Raw genomic sequence first — 26765 nt, forward strand, 5'->3', positions numbered from 1 at the left:
TATACCTGTAACCTGATATATGTTGTCCTGTGATGGGGGTTGAAAAGTACCCTTATTTCTTTTTGGGTCTTCAAGATTCTTGTGGCTGTTCTCCAGATTCCTAGCCACAAAGGAACACCTGCAGTATCTGCTCACTTCTACTTAAACACTATTCCCCAAACCATAGATCCTACTGCACTGTTTCTGTAGCTCCCATCAGTCCATTACTGAGATCAAGGATTGTAGATCATCCCCTTCCCTTTATAGACATTAGCTAAGAAATAGAACAAACTAATCAAAGGATAACCATGAATCTTTTCCCTTCTCAGATAAGCTACTAGGTGGTGAAAACTCTAGCTGAATACAGCTTTTTTATGATTATATTAGATTGTAATCTGTTTCAGCAAGATATATTTTCTTAGAGCTTATGTTTTAGAAATTCAATAAATATTACATACAAGCATTACAACAAATCCATTTCATCTGACTTATGTTGAAAGAATTATTCTGAGTCCATCAGAGAGCATTTACTTCTAGCAATGGAAGCTATATATCTGCTCTTGGGGCAGCAATCAGCCAGGATTTCTATAATAAATTGGATTTTGCTAATTATTTGAGAATAACAAGCCATCAGTCATCAACAGTCATATTATATGTCTTATAAAGTTTTCTGCAGTCTTGCATCCACTAGAATTTTCTTAGGAAACAGCCAGCTGTCCATGAAAATATGCTGTTCACCACTCCTTCAACTAATATAGAATGGAAGGAAGGAATGTGGAAGGAAGAAGGTGGCTCATGGGGTTAGGATGCTGGGTTGGCGGTTAGCAAGCCTAGGTTCAAGACCTGCATGCTGCTGTGTGGCAAGTTCTGGGATGTGTCTATATGGGATAGAGAGGTTTGCCACCTTTCAGGTTGCTTGAGTGACCAGCCACAGGGGTGGAGGAGCTCAATGCCTAAGACCTGTGAATAGGGTTATTTCTATGCAGAAGAGTGGTGGTGTTTTGGAAAAGCACTAAACTTGATTCCAAAAACAGTTCAGTTCACAAGTCAAAGGATAGAGGAGAGATACAAGGTGAACTTGGAAGGAGTTTCCTTGATACCTTGGGAAAAACCTGAAAAAGTCCATGAACTAAGCAAAATGGTATAGGCGTAAGCAAGACAAAGGGCCTCTATACAATCATTAAAGAGGGCAATCTCAATCAATCAATCAATCACTCACTCACTCTAGGATCCAGGCTCTGGGCCAGCTACATATTAGGGTGCTAATCAACACAACATCTATATCCCCACAAAGCCGAAAATCTACAGAGTTGTCCCCTATCTACTATATGAATGTGAGTCCTGGACTCTGTTCTAAGGACACATAAAAAAAACTAGAAAAATTTCACATGCAGACTTTCCACTCCATCCTGCCAAGACTATGATTTCAATCTGGAGGTCTTTGATCACATGGAGCCCACTAACATTGAATCCCCGATTACCCAGATGTGGTAAGTGGGACATGTCATCAACAATGGAGACCATTGCATGGCTCACCAGTTGCTTTATGGTGAACTAGAGCCTGGAAAGAGACCTTAGATTGCCCACGCAAGTGCTACAAAGACATTAAGAAGGAAACCATATACCACTGTAACATCCAGTCAAGAGAACTAGATATACAGTTGCAGAGAGAACTCACTAGCGATCCCTTTGCTGTGAAGCCTATATCAGTTTTGAAGACAACAAAGCTGGTCAAAAACTGATGGAAAATTGTGAGTGGTATCACAAATTAACACCCAAAGTTATTGAAACAATGGCCAGCCAATGGCCCCATTATGCTAGACTCTGTGCTTCCAGACTGGAACCACATAGCCACCTCCATGTTCACAGATGAATGGCAGAACAGTGTGTCTTCTTCAAACCTGTAAGACCACAAGACTATATATTACTGACTCTGTACTTAAGAGAACAAGAAAGAGTCCAGTCTGAAATGCTTTCTCAAATTATATTTATGCTTTGGGATAGGGCTTCTCTTATCTGATCATTGTCTTGGTTGCCGCTTTTCTCTTCTATCTCAACATTATTTTCACAGCCCATTACAAACTGTAATCAAGTAACTTTTGATTAAGATTGAGAGCGTTTTAACAAACTGCATCACTGTTTGGTTTGGTGGCAGCAGTGCTTCAGATAGAAGGACCATACAGAGAGTGGTAAGGACAACTGAGAAGATTATAGGAAGCTCACTTCCCATTATTCAGAATACTGCTTATAAGCGCTTATGTGCTCAGACAATGAAGTATTGTTAGAGACCTCACACACCCACTTCATGGTCTGTTTCTGTTGCGCCCCACTGGAAGGAGATTTCAAAGTATCTATAGCAGAACTACTAGATTCTGTAATAGCTATGATCCTTATGCCATCCGTCTTGTAAACTTTCAAGATTCTTTTTTTTTTTTTTGCCATGTATATGTGATGTTTCTCTGTGTCATATATGTGTGTGTATGTGGGTATATACATAATGGTTAACTTTTGAGAGTTGAATGCAGCAAAATTTCATTTTAATGAATGCTGATTAGTGTACATTTAAAGTGACAATAAAGTATTCTCTTCTCTTCTCTTCTCTTCTCTTCTCTTCTCTTCTCTTCTCTTCTCTTCTCTTCTCTTCTCTTCTCTTTAGAATGTTACAGGCTGTGACTTGGAGAAGCCTCTGTTTCATGTTAACTTGGCACACTCTTTTCTAATCTGGTACCCTTCACATTTATTGGGATTAGGACTCTCAAAGTCCTGAGGCACCATGGCAGTGTGGACAGCCCCTTGGGGGGAAGGCTAATTTAAAAGTAATAGAATTACTGTGCATTGAAGGTGCCAAAGTGGGTCTGGGGAAAATAGTAATCAAACAGCAATTTCAATATCTATAAATCCAGGATCAGCTTTAAAGATTTTGCTGCTTGGAAAAAGCAAGTGTGCTATCCATCAAGAATAAAAACATCCTGGTAAGACAAATGCTAAGAAGATAAATAGAGTGGACCTAGTATCCAATTCTAATTCTTGATTATTTATTTATTGTATCGCCTCACTGAAACAGCTAGGTGGTTACTTGCAAATGATTTATAATACTGAAAGGAAACATTTCTTTGCATGGTTAAATGAATTTTAGATGCTCTTGCACAAACCGCACATGGCATAAGTGTGCTCTCTGATCCCAAAAGAATCTCTCAGGCTTCTTGCCTGAGATGAACCTCTTGCGGGCAGGCAGTTGAATAATAAGAGAAGGAACACCTGTTCTTGTCCCATGTTTACTATAAAAAGAAGGTGTCCTTTTGCCTGCCTGCCACCTTTCAATGTACATTGGGAAGGTTCGTGGTCAGTGGTGGGTTGCCCCCGGTTCGGACTGGTTTGCAAGAACTGGTAGTAAAACCAGCAGGAGGCTCCGCCCACTGATCCGGACATCATCATAAGCGATCTGCGCATGCGGGCACGATGCGAACTGGTAGTAAAGGTAAGTAGAACCCACCCCTGTCCGTGGGGCTATGAGCGCAGTTTGGTTTCTGCTTAAGGCTCTCCAGTGTTAGATGGTAGGTAGCTTCCCCCAATGCTTGATTAATCTTCACGAGATCAAGATTCAGGAAAAAGGCACTTTCCTTCAAGATGACGATCACAGCAGCTCAGGCTTTGAAATCACCGGCTGCCCAAGGATATTATTGCCCCTCGTCTCTAGAGCAATTGAATAGTTTTGACGGTAAAGTGCATGTTGAAAAATACAAGTGGCACTCATTGAGAATGGGGAGAAAAGTTGATAACTTCTGGAGTGATAGCAGGTAGGGAAAGACTGCCTTCTTCAACACTTTCCTCCTCTGAAAGGGAGAAAGAAGCTGATAATGCAACAGGAGGTAATGCCACATTGCATATTACTTCAATGTGGATACCAGCATCAGACGGAGGGAGATATTCCTACAGCCAAACAGCTGCAGTCCTGTTAATTATCAGCCCCTGCCCTAAGGAGCAACTATTGCATTTTTAAGCACATTTTAAATGCAAAGGCAATATCTGGTTTAGTTTTTATTTTAAATGGGTAAAATGATTGCCCGTTCTCTGCTCATTTCTTCTTTTGCCTACAGCTTTTTATTCTTCGAGCCTTACATAATGCCAGAATAGGTAAGATCTGTCCAACTAAAAACACCCATCTTAAACAGCCTGTTGCCCTTCAAGAGCATTGGGCTGTAAATCCATCACCCCAGAATGTGCTTTTCCAATTCTGCGCTGTCCACCACTAGATATAAAAATAAAATACAACAACGCCTGAGTTAGAACGAAGTGCCTCAGTCAATGCCAGATATATGGTTTGCCCCTCTAAACACGACAGCGAAACTCACTGCTTATGCTACCTCATCTACGATCAATCTGTAAGAGAAATCTGATCCGTGTAGGATGGGAAGAGAATCAGATTTTTTTTAATCAAATATTTTTTTAAAAAAATATCCAACTCCCCCCAAACTTACCTCATTCATTATCAGTTCTGATTTTTTAAAAAACAAAATATGATTCCAACTCAGCAATGATTTGTAAGTTTCTCAGTTGTAAATTAAAAATGAAAACTAATAATTGTGCCTGTCTGAATCTAAGTCTTTGACAAGACTGAAGATGATTGTAGTATTATAACAGTGTTATAGGCTCACATCTCATCTTTGTGTTCTTGGATCATCATACTATCACATCAGCAAACAAATTGAAAGGGGCTGAGAAGATGTTAAATAGAGAATCAAGATAGGAGGATGTGATCAGTTCTCACAGAGTCAGGCAGGCAGGAAGGAAGAGACAAACTTGCAACCTTGTTGAGAGGCTGTGTGACATGTAAGAGAGTGTAAGAAGAAGGAAAATAAGCTTTCCCCACTTCAAGCACCATGAAAATATGTATGCAAATCTTATGCTTCTTTCTTTTACTAACCTTGTACAAATGTGCAGTGATCACTGGGGTAAGTTCTTTCTCTCTTTTCGTTTTTGCTTATGGGCTACTGTAATTGTTGAAGAAGTTGTGTTTACACAGACTGTAAATTTAGGGTCCGCTTACTATGAAAATGGAGTGTGAATTTTGGCAATGTGAGACAGAATGTTTTCTATTATTCTTAACTTAAATGGCATGGCTAATACATGTTTAAACTCTAACACTGAGATTTTAAGTTACCATTGAAAATATGCAAATCAAAACATAATAAAATAAAAATAAGGAAAACTGACTATTAATTAATTATAACTATTGCGTTTTCACAAGTCATGGAAGGGTGGAGGGAGGAAAAACTGTTTCACTGATTTCAAAGGCTTTTTAAAATATTCATAGGCTTGGAATAGAGTCTGAAATGGTAATATAGTATACACACCTACCTAAAAATGGGATTTACTCCTAAGAAAAGTTGCATAGAATTGGGCTGTATGTTTATGTAAAGATTTAAAAGTTTAAAAATGGCATGTTTAAAGGTTAGTTTAGTGAATATTGATGATCTAACATATACAGTTATATTCTTAATGTTCATTATAAGGCAAGTTTGAACTTCTTTAATGGTATTAATATATTTTTCAAAACAACATATTTTCAATATTAGCTATATAAAATCAGATCTATGTTTCTTAATCCCATCTGAAAATAGCTTACACATAACTATTCACAAGCTCCAAATTGGTACAAATATTATATTTTAAATATTATTCATGTTTAGCCTCACATTAATATATTGATCAGCACTTGACAAAGGAACTTTTTAAAGATTTCAACAACTGGTTCTATAATTTGAAAAAAAGAGAAAAACATTTGTGTAGATTTTCTAATGACAAAAACTTCAGGCAATTCCTTAAATTCTAGATCATCCTATTCAAGTAAAATATTGCTTGTGTGACTATTATTCAGATATATCAGTTAATAGATATAGTATTATCTGCAAAAGGTAAATTGAAATATCTTATTGAGTAAGGTTGAGAACAGCATTCTCCTGGAAGTGATTACTTACTTATACTTATACAAGACACATGTGTTGAAAAAAATCCTGTTTGATACATGGAAATGGTCAAAAATTAAGTAGAATCAATTCCTGCTCCAGTCATGAAGCAGAGTAGATCAACTTTCTTGGATGACAGATTGCAGATTATGTTAACGGACAGCAATACGCTGTCAGTCAAACTCATTGAGACTTCTTTCCAATATGGATAAGAGCATTTTGTAACCTTATGTACACGGGCTAATCTGGAACATTAGATCCAATACACATTGATGAGCGGTTACAGTTTTTCCCCATTTCTTGTAGAGGAAGTGTACAATGGCTTGGTCAGAATTATTGGATGTGTTTTAGAATCTCTTGATTCTAAAAATCCAGATGCATACCATGTGGGACAGGAACTCACCCCTCACTGTTGGAAGTTGTTGAAGGTTAAACACACACATGGAAACACACACTCATGTGGGCGCACATGCACACACACGCGCGCACACACACACACACACACGTGGACAGACAGACAGCAGACACATAGCCCTTTGTATTCAATTTTTGTATGGTTTGAAAATCCCTCTTCCTTCTTATAAATGATGGAAGTTTCAGTTTTACACTGAAATTGATAATACAGGTAGTCCTCCATTTACAACAGTTCAATTACTGAAAAAAGTGACTTATGACCATTTTTCAAACTTATAACAGTTGTGGCATCCCCATGGTCACTTGACCAAAATTTGGATGCTTGGCAAATGACTCATATTTATGATGGTTGCAGAGTCCCAGGATCATGTGATCACCTTTTGCAACCTTCTGACAAGCAAAGTCTAAGAGCCTTGGTAGTACAGTGGTTTAATGCACCCTGTTATTAACACAGCTGCCTGCAATTTCTGCAAGTTCGAATCTTACCAGGCTCAAGGTTGACTCAGCCTTCCATCCTTTCTAAGGTAGGTTAAATGAGGACCCAGTTTGTGGGGGCAATAAGCTAACTTTGTATAAATATACAAAAGTATGAAGGCTATTGCTTAACGCACTGTAAGCTGCCCTGAGTCTCCGGAGAAGGGCGGCATATAAATCAAATTAAAAAAAAAAAAAGTCAATGGGGAAGCCAGATTCACTTAACAACAGTGTTACTAATTTAACTGCTGCAGTGATTCACTTAACAACTGTGACAAGAAAGATTGTAAAATGGGGCAAAAATCACTTAACAACTGTCTCACTTAGCAACAGAAATTGTGGTCGTAAGTCAAGGGCTGCCTGTGGAAAGTGGGCTTTATTTTATTTAACTTAAAAAATAACTAGATGGGATTCTTCTTTTATACAATACAAGAATTTAAAGAGGAAGAAAAAATTAACAGTTCTCCACCCCATATAGAAATCTTATTATTGTAACAAAAATACACACATTCTACAGTATTTACCATATTTTTCAGAGCATAAGACACACCTTTTTCCCCAAAAAAAGAGGGTGAAAATCTGGGTGCGTCTTATACTCCAAATGTAGCCCCACCCAGCTTCTCAAACAGAGGTTTCAGAGGCTAAGAAAAGCATCAGAAAAGAAGCTTCAGAAAAGAAGCCCCCAAACAGAGCTTCAGAGGGTTTTTTTCTGAAGCTGTTATGGAGGCTTTCAGAGGCAGAAAAGAAAGTTTTTTCTGAGTTTCAGAAGTTTCAGAGGCAGAAAAAAAAGCAAGGCACAGAGCTCATAACCAAGGAACCTGTTGCTAAAATTCACCTCTGGGAACAGATGATTGGGGGTATTCCGGAAGGCCGATCCACCTGCTAATCAGCTTTTTTCAGGGGTGGGTTCTACTTATCTTTACTACCAGTTCGCAACGGGGCCGCGCACAACTCTGGTGCGTCTTATACTCCGAAAAATACGGTAGTTGCAATTTATTTATTTGTCAAATTTCTATAGCAACCCATTTCAGTCAAGGCAACTCTGGGTAGTGCATAACAATACATAAAAAGCAAGAAAAAATATAAAGAACCATAATAATAAATATACTCAAAAATTGGAAAGCTCATAGTCAAAGGAAATAAAAATAGTCCCTTCAACGATGAACCCATCTAGATAGGTCTTCAGTTCTATGGGAGTCTTGAGTCTGGTCACATAACCAGGTCTTAAGGGCCTTATGAAATATCAAGAGAGATCAGGACAATCTAATTTGGGGGGAAAGAGTATTCCAGCAGAGAAGACATGTTTCCTGGGACCCACCAAATGTAAATTCTTAGCCAAAGGTACCCACAGCATGCCTTCTCTGCCAGATCTGACAGGGCAGGCTGATATAAGTGGGAAAAGCCATGAAGGGCTTTAAAGATTAAAAGCAGCACCTTGAATTGGACGTAGAAGCAGACTGGCAACCAATGCAGCTCAAGTAGCAGAGGTCTAATATGCATTGACTTAGGAGCGCACATAATTGCCTCTGCAGCTGCATTCTGTACCAGCTGAAGCTTCCAGATGCTCCTCAAGGGCAACTCATGTAGAGCACATTGCAGTAGTCCAATCCAAAGGTGACTAAGGCATCAGTGACTGTTATCAGGACCTGATGATTCAGGAACTGTGGAAACGGCCTTCTAGCAACACTTCCACCTACTCCTCGAGAAGGACTCCAAATTGCATGTTGGGTCCGTCTAGGGCAGTGCAACCCCATCCAGCACCAATATATATATTTATTCATTTAAGCAGTGGGTCCCCAAAACCAAAGATATTTGGTCTTGTCAGGGTTTAATAAAGCCTGTTGTTTCTCATCCAGTTCCTCACAGGCTCCAGGCAACGAGACAAGATGTTCATCGTATCACTTAATTCACTAGGGGTAGAGATATACAATTGGGTATCATCAAATTTTCCCTAGTAAAACCTACTAAAATCCAAAGTCCACCAAATTTATTGGGGTTACAACATTTTCAGGGGATGATGGGTCATGTGATCAGAGCAATCATTTTTACTTCTTTAACACTTCCCCTGCCACCAACCCCAATGCCTTCATACAATCGCAGGATGCATATTAGTGGTTCTGGAAATTAAGGTTTGGACATATCTGGAGAACACTAGTTGGGGAAACCACCAAAATGTGTTTATGATTGCAATTTGTTTTCCTATTGATTCCTTTCAATATTGCTGATAACTTTATTAAAGAATCCTGCCTTTAATTTCATCATTAAAGGTATTTCTCAAATAAGCAACTGATTGGATCCATTGAACAGGATCCAATCGGAACACATTATGTTAACCTTCTCAATTATATTTTTTCTCAACTGTGTGCTTATCAGCCAGTTCTATCTGTGTGTTACTTTGGAAATAATCATATACAGTATCTAAAGAAAACCCCTTCTCACTCCTATGTGTCATATGTGTCTTCCTCAATCTCAGGTCCTTTACCAGAGGCCTGGGAATTTGAGGGTTCTGCAAAACACCTTAATTGTTCCTAGCACTGCCTTCTTCCTACCTCTGAATTCTATATATGAGAGATACACGATATGTTGAAAATGAAACGAAACAAAACAAAGTAGAACAAAACAAAAAAGCCCTACAGGTAGTCCTCAATTTACAACAATTCATTTAGCGACCATTCAAAGTTACAACGGCACTGAAAAAAGTGACGTATGATCATTTTCACACTTATGACTGTTGCAGCATCCCCATGGTCACGTGATCCAAATTTGGATGCTCGGCAACTAGTTCATATTTATGACAGTTGTGGTGTCCAGGGGTCCCCTTTTGCGACCTTCTGAAGAGCAAAGTCAATGGGGAATCCAGATTCACTTAACAACAACCATGTTGCTAACTTAACAAATGCAGAGGTTCACTTAACAACAGTGGCAAGAAAAGTTGTAAAATGGGGCAGAACTCACTTAACAAATGTTTCCCTGAGCAACATAAATTTTGGGCTCAATTGTGATCGTAACTCGAGGACTACCTGTATTTCGTGGCAATATCTCATGGGTTGAAATTGTTTAAAATTAGCCTATTCTTCTGTTATCTGTATTTAAAAATTGTTTCTAATTTACTATGCAGGTATTTCATTCAGATTTCAAATAGAAGCTGAATTCAGATGAAATAAAAATAGAAAAATAAAAATAAAAACAAAACAAAACTGTCTGAACAATCCTCTCAGAGTACCTAAAGGGATCTGAATTACAATCAAATCAAATAAAGGCTCAACTCTCTCAAAAGTATTGTAATAACTGGATACTCATATTCTTGATGAGTTACTTCCCATTCCTTAAATAGTTCTGATGACCTCAGCATGACAATTCACAGCCTGGCAGAATTTGATTTGTGTTTGTGTGGTGTTTCTTTGAATAAAACTGATATTTATTTCCTCATCTTTACTTAATTTAAGCTATTTGAATTTTAACAGATGCAGGAAATTGCATTATTACGTTTTTGTCCTGACATTTATCTATTTAGATTGTCACAGCTGTGGCATGTAAGTGACTCAGATAATATTTTAGATGACAGTGGAAGTAGATATTTTTAAAAGAGCAGCTCACTTTGGCGCTACAACCATCAGCATGAACAGAAAAAAAATAGAATTATAGTAAAAATGGCTAGGAAAGAATTTATGGCATTTCGTCAAACCTTTTGCTCATATAATCTCTCTCACACACACAACCATACGCTTAAACACATGCTTCACTTTCATAAGCATCAAGAAGAACCAATTCAATAGCCACCACACTCTATATCAGAAGACCAAAAATTAGGAGGGTACCAGATATTGCTGCAGCTGTCAAAAAAGCTAACACAGTTCTAGGCTGCATTAAAAGCGGGATAGAATCAAGATCACGTGAAGTGTTAATACCACTTTATAATGCCTTGGTAAAACCACACTTGGAATACTGCATCCAGTTTTGATCGCCACAATGTAAAAAAGATGTTGAGACTCTAGAAAAAGACCAGAGAAGACCAACGAAGATGATTAGGGGACTGGAGGCTAAAACATATAAAGAACGGTTGCTGGAATTGAGTATGTCTAGTTCAAACTCGATTTCATAGAGGGCTACATCAGGGTTGTGTTTGACCTTGGGGGGCGTGGCCAGGGGGCATGGCCAGCTTGATGTCACTTATGTCGGGGGCACCTGTGGTGGCCTGAGTGCTCTGCCAGTGAAAACGGGCTCCCGAACTCCGTTTTTGGCTGCGATGGTCTCCTGCAACCCCCTGCCCAGCGAAAACGGAGCTCGGGAAAGCCGCATGCGGCCCTCCTGAGCTCCATTTTCTCTGGCAGAGGCACCGCAGGCCAGTCCTTCACTGTTTCCAGGGAGGCCCCGTGGGCCAGATCTAAGTACTCTGTGGAGCAGATCCGGCCCCCAGGCCTTGAGTTTGACACCCCTGGTCTAGTTTAATTAAAAGAAGGACTAGAGGTGACATGATAGCAGTGTTCCGCTATCTCAGGGGCTGCCACAAAGAAGAGGGAGTCAACTATTCTCCAAAGCACCTGAGGGCAGGACAAGAAGAAATGGATGGAAACTAATCAAGGAGAGAAGCAATCTAGAATAAGGAGAAATTTCCATTAACCAGTGGAGCCACTTGCCTCCAGAAGTTGTAAATACTCCAACACTGGAAGTTTTTAAGAAGAGATTGGACAACCATTTGTCTGCAAAGGTATAGGGTTTCCTGCCTAAGCGGAGGGTTGGACTTGAAGACTTCCAAGATCCCTTCCAACTCTGTTATTCTATTCTATATTCCTGAGAAGCAGAGGTTAAATTTTAATAAAAAAGAATAAATGTTAACATGGGGATTAGATAGCACCTGGTTTATGAAGATCTTATCTTGAACCTGTTTTCTATATCAAAGGTAACTCCTGGGCTATAGGAGACAAATATGTGAGTTTGCTCCCTTTCGATTAACCATAAACAGTTTTCACAGTAAGCAAGTAGCAACTCAAGACTGTAAGATGTAAGCCATTGGGCATCACCATTTTTTCGGAGTCCTGAGTTTGGGGGCCTATAACTACAGCTACATGTTGCAATAATGGCATATTTGAAATATAACAACAGCACACAGACATATACTGCTTCATAATGCTTTACAACTCTCTCTAAGCGGTTTACAGAGTCAGCATATTGGCCCCAACAATCTGGATCCTCATTTTACCAATCTCAAAGGAGAGAAGGCTAAGTCAACCTTGAGCCGGTCAGAATCGAACTCCTGGAGCGAGCTGTGAGTCAGCCTGCAATACTGCATTCTAACCATTGTCCCACCAAGGCTCTTCCTCTGTAAGGAAGATTGACTGAAGTTGCTAGAGAAAATTTGCTGTATTTAATAGCACAGGGGGAAAAACATTTTTTTTCTCCAGCAAAAGACTATTTTGCCACGGATGAGCTGTTGGGCTCCTTTAGCTTGGATTGTAGCTCTGTTGGTGGAGTAAGATAACCTTCTCTTTGCTTCAAACAAAGCAAAGAGCAATGAAGCAAAGGGAATCTGAGAATCTGAACAGTCACTAAATGAATGGCTATAAATTGAGAACTATTTGTATATGTACTTGGTGAAAGCAAGACAGCATGAAAAAGATGAAGGATGTCATTTAGTTAATGCTGATAGTTTTATATCACTAGTCTGAAAGAGCTTTCACAATACAAGGACAGAGAAGATTGAAAATGCATTTTATATCTTCTCTCTGGTCTCTCAGGATCACAGTGGTTGCTTCTTATTGTGCCTGCATGCTCCCCAATGCAAGAAATCAACGGATTCTATGCTGCTTATTGCACCCCAAAAAGTTATTTTGTTTGCCACGATTTGGAGCCAGCTTGATTTCATTCTCAGTCTCAAGTTCCCATTACCTTTCTGTTTTAGATATTAGACAGAAAAACAGGTCTTCACAGGTCTTTGAATGATTACCAGCAGGAAGGATAATAGCCTTTAGGGTGGGATAATCTATATTCTGTGGAGGAGCCAGGCAGTTCGGTTTCTTTCTGTAAAAAAGGATAGACCTGGGGACCAGGCATTGTTGAAAATATCTCCTCCAGCAGAATTACATTTCTACTAGTCAACCAATCCAGAATGATGTTTATCTTCTTCCCCAAATCGCTTCTACACTCTCAGGGAAATCAAACAAAAGCATAGGGGTTTGGAGTACCTTTTGTGTGGCAGTTCCTTCCTTTTGAAAGATCCCTCTCATTAAAATCCTGTAGGCCCCTACTTGTTTAACTTTTCAGAAAGCTGTAAAGAACTGGCTTCTACCCCCAAGTATTGGCTTAAGGTGAAGTTGGAGTTGGAAGAGCTTGTTGTGGGTTGCCATCAAGAGAGATTGGTTGTGGTGCCAGCTTTTCTTGTTGTTTCTGTTGCTATTGACTTCTGCTTTTAAAATTTTTTATTATAACATTGTTTCTATATTATGGTTGTGAGCCACCTCAAGTTCTAATTTTAAGATGGGCCGCCATACAAGTTAATAAGTAAACAATTCACTGATTTTATCACCTGTTATATAGGTAGTTCTCGACTTACAACAGTTCATTTAGTGACTGTTCAAAGTTACAACGCACTAAAAAAGTGACTTATGACCGTTTTTCATATTTATGACTATTGCAGCATCCCCGTGGTCACATGCTCAAAATTCAGAGGCTTGGCATATGACTCATATTTATGACAGTTGCAATGTCCCAGGGTCATGTGATCACGTTTAGTAACCTTCTGACAACCAAAGTCAATGGGGAAGCCAGATTCACGTAACATCCATATGACTAATTAACAACTGAAGGGATTCACTTAACAACTGTGGCAAGAAAGGTCATAAAATGGGGCAAAACCCACTTAACAATTATCTTGCTTAACAACATGAATTTTGGCTCAATTATGGTCGTAAATCAAGGAGTACCTGTATTACTTACATTTTTTTAATGTACACAATTCATCCCATTTATTTTGCAAGCAGTACAGCTTAAAAAATTCTGAACTAAAACTATAATCTTCATAAGTCTTATTTGACAAAATATGATCCTCTATTTGAGTTTTGTGTACAACTCTCCTGTGTAGTTCTGAGTGCTATAAAACTTTAGTTTTTTATTTATTTACCTATCAAATTTCTACACTGAACCTCACCTAAGTGATTCTGAGCAGATTACAAGTAAAAATGAAAGTGTTGACTTGTTCCTGTGACTGCCAAATTGTCAGCCAAAATTATGATTGGTAATTTGGTAATTGCCACCTTGCAGCATTCTGGAATATTCTAGATTGGAGAAGGCTGTTCTATATGGCACTGGAAGATCTTTTTGAGCCTTTTCTGGCTGGACTCAGTTATTTCCCCAGGATAAACATCTACCCATCCAAGACTATTGTGGAATTCAGGCAAATAATGGATATAAGTGTTTTCTAATGAATAACAGTATCTTCTAGTGAAATTGTGTTTCTCCTTCGCCAATATTCTCATTATTCTAGTTGCAGATGTTGCAGATTGGAGTTTCATCTTTGAAGATAATATGGGGCTTGATTTTCTGACTGTTTTATTTAAATTGCAAAACTATTTCTACTGTTAAATATTTAGAAGTTAAGCCACAATGGAAATAACCATTTCTTTATTAAAGCCATTGCAAATATTTGGAATTGATTTAACAGAATATTATTCTTTCTGAATAAGAGTCTTGCAGATTGCCTCATTCTTTTCTGGGAAGCAAAACGATTAAATCATCATTTTTTACCAACAGAATTGTGGCATAATCAGAATTAGATGCCCACTGCAAATTACAAAGTTTCTTAAACAAGGGAGAATTGAAGAAGTGGAATAATTTTCCTGCTTATTATTTCTTCTCCTGAAAATCAGTATATTTATTGCTCTTTTGAGATGCACTGTTATTGCATCCCCATATTTCAAAAAGGATGCCATATAAATGTCATTTCATTTTGTTGTGATGCCTGCAATTTTACTCCCCCTTGTAATAAATGATGAGATTAGTTATAAGCAGTCATGTTTTATTTGCCTGACATCTCTTTCTTCTTCTAAATGCAGCCCAGTTATACACATCTGCTTTTTGATTAACGTGCTTCATAGAGGAAGCAACTTTGCCAGTGTGCTGGGTCGAAGAAGAGTCTAATGGCAAACGAAGTTTAGACTAATTTATATGGCAGGGGTTGCAGGAAAGCTACTCAAAAATTTTGCCTGAGGCCAATTGGCATAGACCCTCTATTAGCAGTCCAGCATCCATGTTCTGGCAAGGGCTCTACAACTGACATAGGCTTAATGAATTTTTTAAAATTAACATGGGCTTAATTCTATGTGTATCTTCATAATACCTGCATGATTTAATGTCCAACAAGCTCCTAACAAGTCTGTATGGTGAAGACAGGTTTTGCCTATCACAAAATCTACAAAACTTCCTAAAGAAGCTTTTCTTAATTAGACATGTTGTTGTAGATTTGGATATTAGTACAGCTTTTTTGATACTTCTGTGGAATGGCAATTTATAGTAGCACATAGTTCTTTGCTTGATCTGAGGACAATCTAAATTGCTTCTCTCCTAAACTGTACCCAATTTTTCTTAAGCAGATTTAAGAAATTCTGGTTAAGTTTGTAGTGGATTGGCAATAGGCTTGGGTTGATGTTCACTCTGGACTATTGACTATTGGAAGATCTGATGTCTTTTTCTCCTCTTTCTTCCCTTCTCACCCATGTAGGGAAAGAAAATCTCATTGACAATTCTGTGTGAACTAATCTACTGTTGCCTGCTTTTTCTTTTTAGGGATTGTCCCTTCCTCACTAGTCCTCATGACTTTCCTTTGATTTCCTAGATATTTGTTATGCATGGATGCCTTTGTATCTGAAATTGTCATTTTCTTCTTTTCTTTCCTTAAAGTAGAATCACTGTTCTGGTGCTACTGTAATCAAAACAATAGGGAAGTTCTTGAGTATCCATTTAACATAATTCTGGAAGTTCAGCTTCCCGTTACTGATTTAATTTGTATTGACCACTGTAATTGTGCAATTAACAGTAGTAAAAAGACTGCTTTACTGTATTATTCAAGCAATTTAATTCCATATGAGAATTAAATTAGATGCCAGCAAAAGATACTGCATAAGAGGAGTGGGCAACTAATACCTGTGGACTTCAACTCCCAGAATTCCTGAGCCAGCACAGAAAATACACATATTCTCTTCTATGAGCTGTTTTGTTGGTCAGTCGCTAAGTTGTGTCTGACTCTTCACGATCCCATCGTCACAGCACACTAGGCTTTCCTGTCTTCCACCGTCTCCTGGAGTTTGCCCAAATTTATGCTCATTATTTTGATCACACTATCTAGCCATCCCATTCTCTGCCATCCCCTTCTCCGTTTGCCTTCAATCTTTCCCAACATCAAGGTATTTTTTAATGAATCCTCTCTTCTCATTAGGTGGCCAAAGTATTTGAGCTTCAGCTTCAGTATCTGTCTTTTGAAAGAACAATCAGGGTTGATTTCCTTTATGATTGACTCATTTGATTTCCTTGCAGCCCAAGGGACTCTTAAGAGTCTTCTCCAGTATCAACAATTCAAAAGCATCAACTCTTCAGCCTTCAGCCTCTTGATTTACAAACACAGCTGAGCCCAAAATTTCTGTTTCTAAGTGAGACGTTTGTTAAGTGAGTTTTGCCCCATTTTATGACCTTTCTTTCCACAGTTGTTAAGTGACTCACTACAATTGTTAAGTTAGTAACACAGTTCTTAAGTGAATCTGGTTTCCCTATTTACCCCGGGACACTGAAACCATCATAAATAGGAGTCAGTTGCCAAGCCTCTGAATTTTGATCATGTGCCCATGGGGATGCTGCCATGGTCGTAAGTGTGAAAAACACTCACAAGTCATTTTTTTCAGTGCTGTTGTAACTTCGAACAGTCACTAAATCAATTGTTGTAAGCCAAGGTCTACCTGTACTGGGAAAACCATAGCTTTGACTGTCCCAAAGGTGCTTTTTCAAGAGGCAAGTGGACTTTCTGGTTTTTTCTTTGAAGACGTTTTGCTTCTCATCCAAGAAGCTTCTTCAACTGATGAGAAAGGAGAATGCAAAAGATGGCTTGAAAAGCAACATTAAAAGATCATGGCATTCAGTCACATCACTTCCTGGCAAATAGAAAGAAAACAAATGGAATCAGTGACAGATTTTATTTTCTTGGGCTCTAAGATCACTGCAGATAGTGACTGCAGCCATGAAATTAAAAGACTCTTGCTTCTCAGGAGGAAAGCTATGGCAAACCTAGACAGCATATTAAAAAGCAGAGACATCACCTTGCTGACAATGTTCCATGCAATCAAAGCTATGTCTATGGAGATTCTCAGTTATCCACGTCATGGTTGTCCCAAAGGTGCTTTTTCAAGAGGCAACTGGACTTTTTGGTTTTTTTTTTGAAGACGTTTTGCTTTTTACTCTTATCAAGAGATTGTTTTAGTTCCTTTTGCTTTCTGCCATGAGAGTGGTACCATCTGCATATCTGACACTTTTGATATTTCTTCCGGCAGACTTAATTCTGGCTTGTGATTCATCCAGCCCATCATTTTGCATGATATACTCTGTTAAAGTTAAATAAGCAGGGTGACAATATACAGCCTTGTCATACCCTTTTCCCTATTTTGAACCAATGAGTTGTTCCATGTCCGGTTTTAACTGTTACTTCTTGAACCGCATACAGGTTTCTCAGGAGACAGGTAAGCTGATCTGGTATTCTCATCTCTTTAAGAATGTGCCAGAAATAGATGGTTTTCTGAAACTCCCTTGTTTTCTCCATAATCCAGTGAATATTGGCAATTTGTTCTCTAGTTCCTCTGCCTCTTCGAAACCCAGCTTGTGTTTCTAGTAGTTCTCAGTTCACATGCTGCTGAAACTTAGCTTGTTTGATTTTGATCATAACCTTGCTAGAATGTGAAATGAGTACAGTGTAAACATTCTTTGGTATTGCCCTTCTTTGGGATTTGAACATAAACAGACCTGTCACTGTGTTGATTTTTAAAAATTTGCTGGCATTTGTTATGCAACTTTAACAGTATTTCAACAACATCATATTTTAGGATTTTAAATAGCTCAGCTGGAATAATGTGACGTCCACTAGCTTTGTGGTTGGCAATGCTTCCTAAGGCCCACTTGGCTTCATACTCCAAAATGTTTGGCTCAGGGTCAGCAATCACTCCATCATGGTTATCAGAGACGTTAAGATCTTACTTGTATAGTTCTTCTGTGTATTCTTGCCACTTCTTCTTAATCTCTTAGAAAACTCCAACTTTTTGCTGCCATCAAGTGGTCACTGGCATTTTTACAGTCCAGATATAGCAGATCTAGCTTAAAGTAAATCCCTTGAAAAAGCTTATATTTTCTCGTATGATCATTAAATCAGTTCCCAAACTTGAACAAATAATTGCATGTAAGAGTTATTGGATAATTCTTAGTATGTGCCACTCAGCAGAGATTACAGTGTGGTCATGTGAAAATTACCCTAATGTTTATGTTATCCCAGAGCTATAATTGCACTCAGCAATGAACTAAACGGCCACCATCAGTGAGCTGTTGGACAGCATTACTTGGTCTGTTGTGTGGATGTTTGGGTGGTTTAGAGGTGGGGAATTTGTGGTGGGTGGGAGTTTGTTTGGGGATTGTTATGTTGGACCTGGTCTTTGGGTGTTAAGTGAATTTCGTTGTATGGGTATACTGTGTATTTTTATTATTATTATTATTATTATTATTATTATTATTTTAAATTTAGTCTCCTATTTGGTTAGCTCTATGACAAAACATATATTTAGCATCAGATATAAAACCTATCATTCAACTATAATAAATGTTGGGACCTACCAGTGACATTTTCCCAGGTCTTGATGTTTTTAATTATTTGTAACATGTTCTTTATTAGAAGACTGCTTCTCTAAAATTCCCACAGATCTGCAATAAAACTATAATGGTAAATAACAGTTTCCTCATCAAACTAGCATTTCCATGATTTATTTTTTATTTTTTTATTTTTTTGCAGGCCTGTGAAAGAGATCTGCAGTGTGGAAGTGGAACATGTTGTGCCATCAGCTTGTGGCTCCGTGGGCTTCGCATGTGCACTCCATTGGGGCGTGAAGGAGATGAATGTCACCCTATTAGCCATAAGGTATTTGTAAGCAGCCTCAACTAGCTCATGACATGAAGTACTAATTGTCTTTCATGCCAACATATATCTTTGTATTGATTTGTTGATATATATGTATATCAGCTGCTGGAGCAAGTGACATTTTCTACAGGCTTCACATTATTTATCACTTGTTTATTAACATACTTACATTTCAGTTTGCATCTGCAGGGTGCAACTAATCCATTTTATGCATTAGTTGAGAATTCTCCAAAATGTGTGTTTAGATCAGGGGTGTCAAACTCGATTTCATTGAGGGCTGCATCAGGGTTGTGTTGACCTTGGAGGGGGCATGGCCAGGGTGGACATGGTCAGCTCGACATCACTCGTGTTGGGGGTCCTATGGTGGCCCGAGCAGTCTGCCAGCGAAAACAGACTCCCGAACTCAGTTTTTGGCTGCAATAGCCTTCTGCAACCCTCTGCCAACAAAAACAGATCTTGAGAGGGCCGCATGTGGCCCTCCTGAGCTACATTTTCACTGGCAGAGGCACCACGGGCTGGTCCTTCATTGTTTCCAGGACAGCTCCATGGGCCAAATCTAAACACCCGGCTGGCCGGATTCAGCCTCGGGCCTTAAGTTTGACACCTCTGGTTTAGATAGATTAGGCCATATAAATCTAAGTGTTTTACAGCTTCTTTGTGCATTTAGTTGCTAATCTTAATTGATTGCAAAGTTTATTATTAACATTATTTATATTTTCTACTTTCTTTAAAAGGTTCCTTTCTTCGGAAAACGGCAACATCATACCTGTCCTTGTTTGACAAATCTCATATGTTCTAAATTCACTGATGGTCGATACCGATGCTCAATAGACTTCAAGAACATGGATTTTTAATGAAAAGTGCTTTGTGACCTTCATACCTTTAAATCCACAGCATGTTAAAAAGTGTTGAAGATAATTGTCAGTTTACACAAATGACTTAAATGGGCTGTCAGTAATTAGTAATTTCTGGATGTGCAGATATTGTTCCTGTAAAACAAATGAAGAGATTCCAGAACTGGGATTAAAAATGTAAACTTGCAGAATGATTTATGTTAGCTGGGTATATTTTTGTAGTTCTGGAAACATCTTTATTTATTCCAGAATATCTTTTTAAAAAACTAGGTAGTTAATATTACTGTTTCTGGAAAAATGATAGATATAGATTAGATAGCTAGATAGATTAGATAGACAGACAGACAGCAAATAGACATATATAGATAATAGATATTTGTGTTCTCCTCATCTTTCCTACTCACAGTTTACTCTCAATGTGCAAAGTCACTCATGGCAAGATTTGTATAGTTTTCCATTGCATCAAGGAAAATTTGCCAGCTTCAAAGGGTTTGCTAACTTTTTTCATGTAGCTCTGATACTCACTAGTACAATCAGAGGCAGATTCCCTATGAAACTATGTGTTTCCAGACAGAAGTGAGAAAATGCTTAGCTCTCATAATGTTGTGACATTGTGGAAAGTTAAGAAGTCCCTGATGAAAGCAGACAAAACATAGCACAATCAATTTCCTGCAGTTTGATTTAAAAGTTAAATTGCCACAGAAAGTTTCAGGAAAGGAAAGCAATTAAATTTGTAGTACAAAGGAAGGAATATCTCTTCTCTTCCATTTCCTTACTGAACTTTTTTCCCCTGTTGCCATGGGAACTGAGGAAGAAAAACATATAGACGTTCTCCTTAATGTGGTCTTGATCAGATTGATTTCTCGCCCCTCTTGAATGTGATTAAAGATTTTATACAATTCCAACTTTGACTAGCTATAATTAACCCGAATGGCTGTTATAGGCAAGGGAAGAACCAGACTGGTGCTCCTTGGACAAACAAACTAAGAATTTTGGATCTGAACCCTCCTGATGTGGGATTCCAGTACTTTCCTGAACCTTGGCAAGCATTTTAATTCTTTAGTGGTCATTAGTTACAGCGTAGTCAATCCTTTAAATAAGTGTTTCCCAACTTCAGTATTTTAACATGCATGGACCAACTCCCACAGTTTCCCAGCCAGTATGCTTTATCAAACAGAGCACTGCCTGAAACCTTTCCTCCACACATGGTATGCTTGTGTGAAATAAAATATGCATAATTGTTATTTAAGAGGGGAGTGGTGTTGGGTTGTTTTATGGATCACATTTTTTTCTGAGATCTGCTCAATAGGATGGGATAGAAAGTATTTAATAATGGAAAGAAAAAAAGAAGACAGATTTGCCACTAAAGACACCTAATCAGAATGAATCTTGCCATTTTCTGGAAATACGAACAAAAATCCTTCTGACATGGTTTGAAAGTTTGTATTTCTGCCTAAATAGGGTTACGTGTAGAACTTTAAAATATTCACCTCACAAGAACTCTCATCCATGATGCTGTCTCAAGAACATTGTTTTGAATGTGGATAGAAGCCAATAATAACAGGGCCTGGATATGTATCATGCTTGATAAGATTATTTTCTCCTTTGTAACATGCAGATATTTCCATTATTGTTATATGTGTTATATTGTAAAATGAAGTATATTACCTGTAGTGTATATAAATTATGTAAGTACTGGATCTCTGTCATATCATGTAATGCAAGTCATGTAATTACTCTTAGAATACTTTGGCCAGAGAAAGAAAATGCATACTTTTTAACCACTTTAGAAAATGATACTTTCCACACACACAAACACACAAAATCTTGCATCAGTTTGAAAGCAGTTCTGGAACTCTGATTCCAAAATATCTTTGGCAGCAGAACTGATTTATTTCTGACTCGGTAACACTATTTTTTTTTTTTTAATAAGGTGCAGCTCTGTGAAGTTTCTATTTTTTATTTCTATTCAGTTAGTTTAGATGACACCTTACTCCAACCATTTTGTTTTTATTTATCCATTTCCCCATTCCTGCTTCAATTTGTCTCCCTGCAGCTCAAGGTAAGGAAGTGATTTTTGCTGTTGGGCTCAGCACTGTAAGGCCAACAGATGGAGAGCAGGGACCAACTTTGAAGAGCAGGGACCAACTTCAAAGCGCTATTGGGGAATGAATGGGAAGCTTGCAGAGGCTCAGAGATTCTCATGGCATGAATGTTTGCCCCTTTTTATATCTAGCCATATTTGGAACTTAATAGACTGCCATGGCAGCAGCCTTGGCTAGCCACAAAATATCATTCTGCAAAAAGTTAGCTGGTAATATGGAGACATGAGCAAACAGATTATAAAGTGAATGAGTGGCCTGAAATTCAAAACACAAATAATGTGACGCCATCATTCTGTCTCCCCCGCCAAAACACAAAAGACAAATACCTGTTTCAGAAGATGGCATTTCCCTCTCTCTCTCTCTCTCTCTCTCTCTCTCTCTCTCTCTCTCTCTCTCTCTCTTTCTATCAGTCAGCCCATATTCCCAATTTCTCTCTTTGGACATATATACAGTAAATAAGGAGACTCAGAGTTGAGGACAAAATTATAAAGAGATCCCATGCAGGATACCAGATGCATGACAATTTATTGGTTCTATTGGTTCAATTTATATGCCACCCTTCTCCGGAGACTCAGGGCGGCTTACAATGCGTTAAACAATAGCCTTCATACTTTTGTATATACCTGCTTAGTAGGGCTTTCGGCCCGCCCTAAGCGGTGTTCTTTTTTATACAAAGTCAGTTTATTGCCCCCACAATCTGGGTCCTCATTTTACCTACCTCGGGAGGATGGAAGGCTGAGTCAACAATCCCTCTCCCCTCCCCCTGTTCACCCATTGATGCACCTTCTTACTTCTTTTCTCTGCAGAAACTCTTTTGCTGCTGCTGGTGGTTTAGGCTTTATCCTCCAATATATTGATTAAAAATGGGAGTATCTTGTGCAGTGAGGACTGAATAATTAACAGCAAGAAGGCAAAAAGAGCAGGGGGGGGGAGAGGAGAAAAGAGCAAACAATCTGGTGGACAACCATCATATTAGGACCCCAACACCATGAGATGTGCTGCTCCTTCCCAAACTATTTTCAACTTAAAAGCATTTGGTGGCACACAAACTGATACATATATGGGCCAAATTCTTTAAATGTTAAAACGTGAACATTCTTCCTTGCTTTCCAAATTTTGCCCCAAATTGGTTTCACACTGATTGAATTAAAATTGTAGGACCTGGGTATTAGTTCAATGTAATATTGGTGTGTTTTTATTATGGGATCTGAGCAGCTTTTTAAAATCTCCCTACATTTTCTTATTAGCTTAGCAACGCTATTATAAATTGGCTCCAGTAAGGAGAAGTTGTACTTTAGTCCAAGTGTCCCCTTTTTGGACTCATGAATACACTTAGAGTTCACTGTCATCAGATGGGGTGATGGTCACAAAAACATTTAAAAGGAGGACAGGGTAGATTCATAGTTGTTACAAAATATATTTATTTATTTATACATTCTGCCTACAGTAAAAACTTTTGGTTTTAATTGCTTATGTACTGCACTTGAATCACAGATGAATCACAGGATGTCTTCTCCAGCTGATAGGGAACAACAGCAGAAATCTGCATTTATGAGCTTTCTAAATGTGTTGGATTGGTTACCATGTGACATAGAATGCTGGACTACATGGATCTTTGGTCTGACCCAGCAACTCTCTTATAGAAGTTCTTATGGGCATACCAAGAGCAACAGTAGAAAGACTAGAAATTTGTCTCTTGAAGGAAAGTATTACAACAGTGGTGGGTTGCTACCGGTTCAGTCCTGTTCTTGCGAACCGGTAGTAATGGCGGGAGGCTCCGCCCCCCCGCCCCAACATCATCACTGACAATCTGTGCATGCACAGAAGCTTCTGTGTGGCACTCCCATTGAGAACCAGTAGTAAAGGTAAGTGGAACCCATCCCTGTACTACAACCTACGATGCCTAAAACATCAAAGAATGTTGCACTCTTCAAATACAATAGGAACAGTAAGTATTTGCAACCTCACGTGTCTTCACCTTGCAAAGTAATCTATTTCCAGGCAAAACTGCTCTGAATTTGAGATGACTGGGAAACATCCTCCCAAAGTCATTAGAAAGAAGGGTGACCTACAACGCAGAAGAAATCTTGTTTGCTTTGTTTAATGCTTTCTTGAGTCAGGATGATAACCTTAATAAAAATATGATTTGACTCATTTAAATATATCAATATCAAATACAAATGACCTTTTCTGGCATGACAAGCTATCTACAAGTCAAATAGCTTTTGGTGGAATTTTTAAGTGATTGCCAAGGCTTACTAGGGCAAAGCCAAAAGTATTCAAATATAAGATTATCACAGGGTTTGCTTTTGAACTGGAGATGTGTTGCTTAGCAAAGGTGGCAAGTGACGAAAAAGCACACGACAGTGAAGGCTTTTTTACTTTTTGCTACATATAGTTATTTACACCAGATCTTTAAAAGACAATCCTGATGCCAGGTTTCCTCCCAAGTCTCCATCTCAGCAATTACTTCCCGCTATCTCTCCTACTTCCTCCCCTTTTCTCTCCAACTCTGTCCTTCTTTACTGGGCTAGACAAGAGACAGAGTGAAAGGAAAGAAACAAACAAACTGGATTACTAAAAAGAGTTCAATATGTCTTGATTATTTTCAGCTCAGTTGAAACACTTTCCATTTTTCCATTGGGGAAGAACCTTTCTCAAAGTCTTCTACCCAGTCCTTCCTCGTAGACCAGGGCTTTTAAAACAACAGTCATTTCCGCTATCCTCTCCTGGGTCTTGAGTGAAGTCACCACTTGCAGCCAGCTAGTACCTGTTTCTTATCCGGGCTCCTGGGTGGAAGTCTTCCTTCTGGTCTTTTCTTGCTTTCTTCCACAAAAGCCACCTCTGAACTGTTCTGTCCCTGAATAGGAGCTGACACTTGCCCTACATGCTTCATTTCAGCCTCCAAGTTCTCTTCAGCCTTTCCTCCAGCTTCTCCTCCAGTTTTTATTTTCATTCCTGCTACATTTACTCTCCTTTCCTTTTCCTTACTCCTTTTTCTCTCTCCCTTTCTCGAAATTTTGCTTAGAAGGCAGCATGTCCTACAGCAACTGAGAAGATGGGTTTCTTCCTGGGGTGAAATCCAAAATTTTTCCCTACTAGTTCTGTGGGCGTGGCTTTGTGGGTATGGCAGGGGAAGGATATTACAAAATCTCCATTCCCACCCCACTCTGGGGCCAGCCAGAGGTTGTATTTGCCGGTTCTCTGAGCTACTCAAAATTTCTGCTACCGGTTCTCCAGAACCTGTTAGAACTTGCTGGATTTCACCCCTGGTTTCTGCCCAGGGTTGTTAGTCCCCAACACCCATATACTTTGCTGCACTAATGGACTGCTGTCTAAAATCTCCCCACACCAGTCCTAGCCAGCAGCCAGGTCAGCTCATCAGGCCTCGTGCTGATGTTGGTGTCCTTTTCTCCTTTTTTCCCCCACTCTAAAAACTGGCTCACACTAGCAGAATAGCAGCCAGGCCAGGCCACAAAATCCATATGCCACAAGGATACATCAACATATTTTTCAAATGGTGCCTCCTTCTCACCTCTAGCCAAGATACACCATACACGATATTGTCCTTTCCTAAAATTTTGTTGGTTCTTCTCACTTTCCCATGTTGTCTAACTACTGCAATGTAACAATGGCATCCCTTGTCTGAAAAAGTATGAGCAGACTAACAAAAGTATAATTTACAACGTTTCTCACAAACGAAGATATTTTGTGGGAATATTTCTCTTCAAACTTATACTCCAACAAGCCTCACCAAAACGCATGCAACACTTTTCTGATATATTGTACACAGTACAGAGTTTAGAGGTCATTGTGGACATGTTCTTACTTCCTGTATCTTTCCCATATCATAACTAAGTTCAAAAATTCCAAAAAGAAAAAAAAATGCAAAGTCATCAGTGAAGATGCTTTAGGATGCTATTGTTGGATGCAATTTTTGAATTCCATTCCCTTGCCTCAAAATAGCATAATCTGGTCCCTTTGTTTGGCATTAATTCTCACTTAAAATAGTAAATTAATAATCTTAGGTTTGTTTTATTGGTTTTAACCAAATAATATATAAAAATACTCAGTAAAGGACACAAAGAAAACAGAATTTTTTCCTTTTGTTAACCAGAAATGTCGTCTTGAAGTTTGTTGAATTGATCCAAAAAATATTGTTGAAAAGAAATGTTTGACAATTTTAGCTGAGAAACAAGAAGCAGAGAAATACAGATACAGTATCACATGAAAATGAATCATGGATATATCAGTTCTTTGTGCTTTGAGCTATGGAATAGGCAAGGAAAAATATTGTAACAAGTAAACCTAACCAAGATTATATTAGTGGGACCAGTAAATAACAGCAATATAGTTCATGTGTGGTTTTCAAGAATAAAAAAAACATTAAGAAACTGGAAGAGACTATTTGAGAGGGATTACTACGCAACTCTGAAGTTTCTATTACTCTAATTTTAATTGTCACTGATTCAAAAAGCAAAGGATATCATGATAAAGCTTTTTACAGTACATTCAGAGGTATATCAGCAACATGATAGCACTGCTAGCAGGGCCTATTAAGAGGTTCTGGTATGTCCTAACATTGAACTTATATTAGTATTAAATATATTTAATTAGTACTAAATATAGATATATTGATATAATCTCAACTTTCCTAAGCGGTTATGCTCAAAAGATACTTGCCAAGGACTTCAGATAAAAGTGGAACATTTGCCTTGGAACCATAAGAACTGGAAAAATACACAAGGTCATGTGGAACTTACATTCTCCCTCACCCCTACATTGACTTTCTTCCTAGCCTTTGCCATTTATGAAAACA

The 26765-nt window shown here is 38.5% G+C and overlaps 1 protein-coding gene across 1 annotated transcript; it reads left to right on the forward strand.

Moving 5' to 3' along the window:
• The first annotated feature begins 4795 nt into the window (after positions 1–4795).
• Positions 4796–21539, forward strand: PROK1 (prokineticin 1). Its single transcript, XM_034415298.3, has 3 exons — positions 4796–4931; positions 18862–18987; positions 19722–21539. The coding sequence occupies exons 1-3, from the start codon at positions 4860–4862 to the stop codon at positions 19839–19841; spliced, it is 318 nt and encodes a 105-aa protein (XP_034271189.1). The 5' UTR covers positions 4796–4859; the 3' UTR covers positions 19842–21539.
• The last annotated feature ends 5226 nt before the right edge of the window (positions 21540–26765 follow it).

The sequence above is a fragment of the Pantherophis guttatus genome, chromosome 3 (genome assembly GCF_059756535.1).
Source record: "Pantherophis guttatus breed Tessera chromosome 3, ASM5975653v1, whole genome shotgun sequence".
In the NCBI taxonomy this organism is placed as follows: Eukaryota; Metazoa; Chordata; class Lepidosauria; order Squamata; family Colubridae; genus Pantherophis; species Pantherophis guttatus.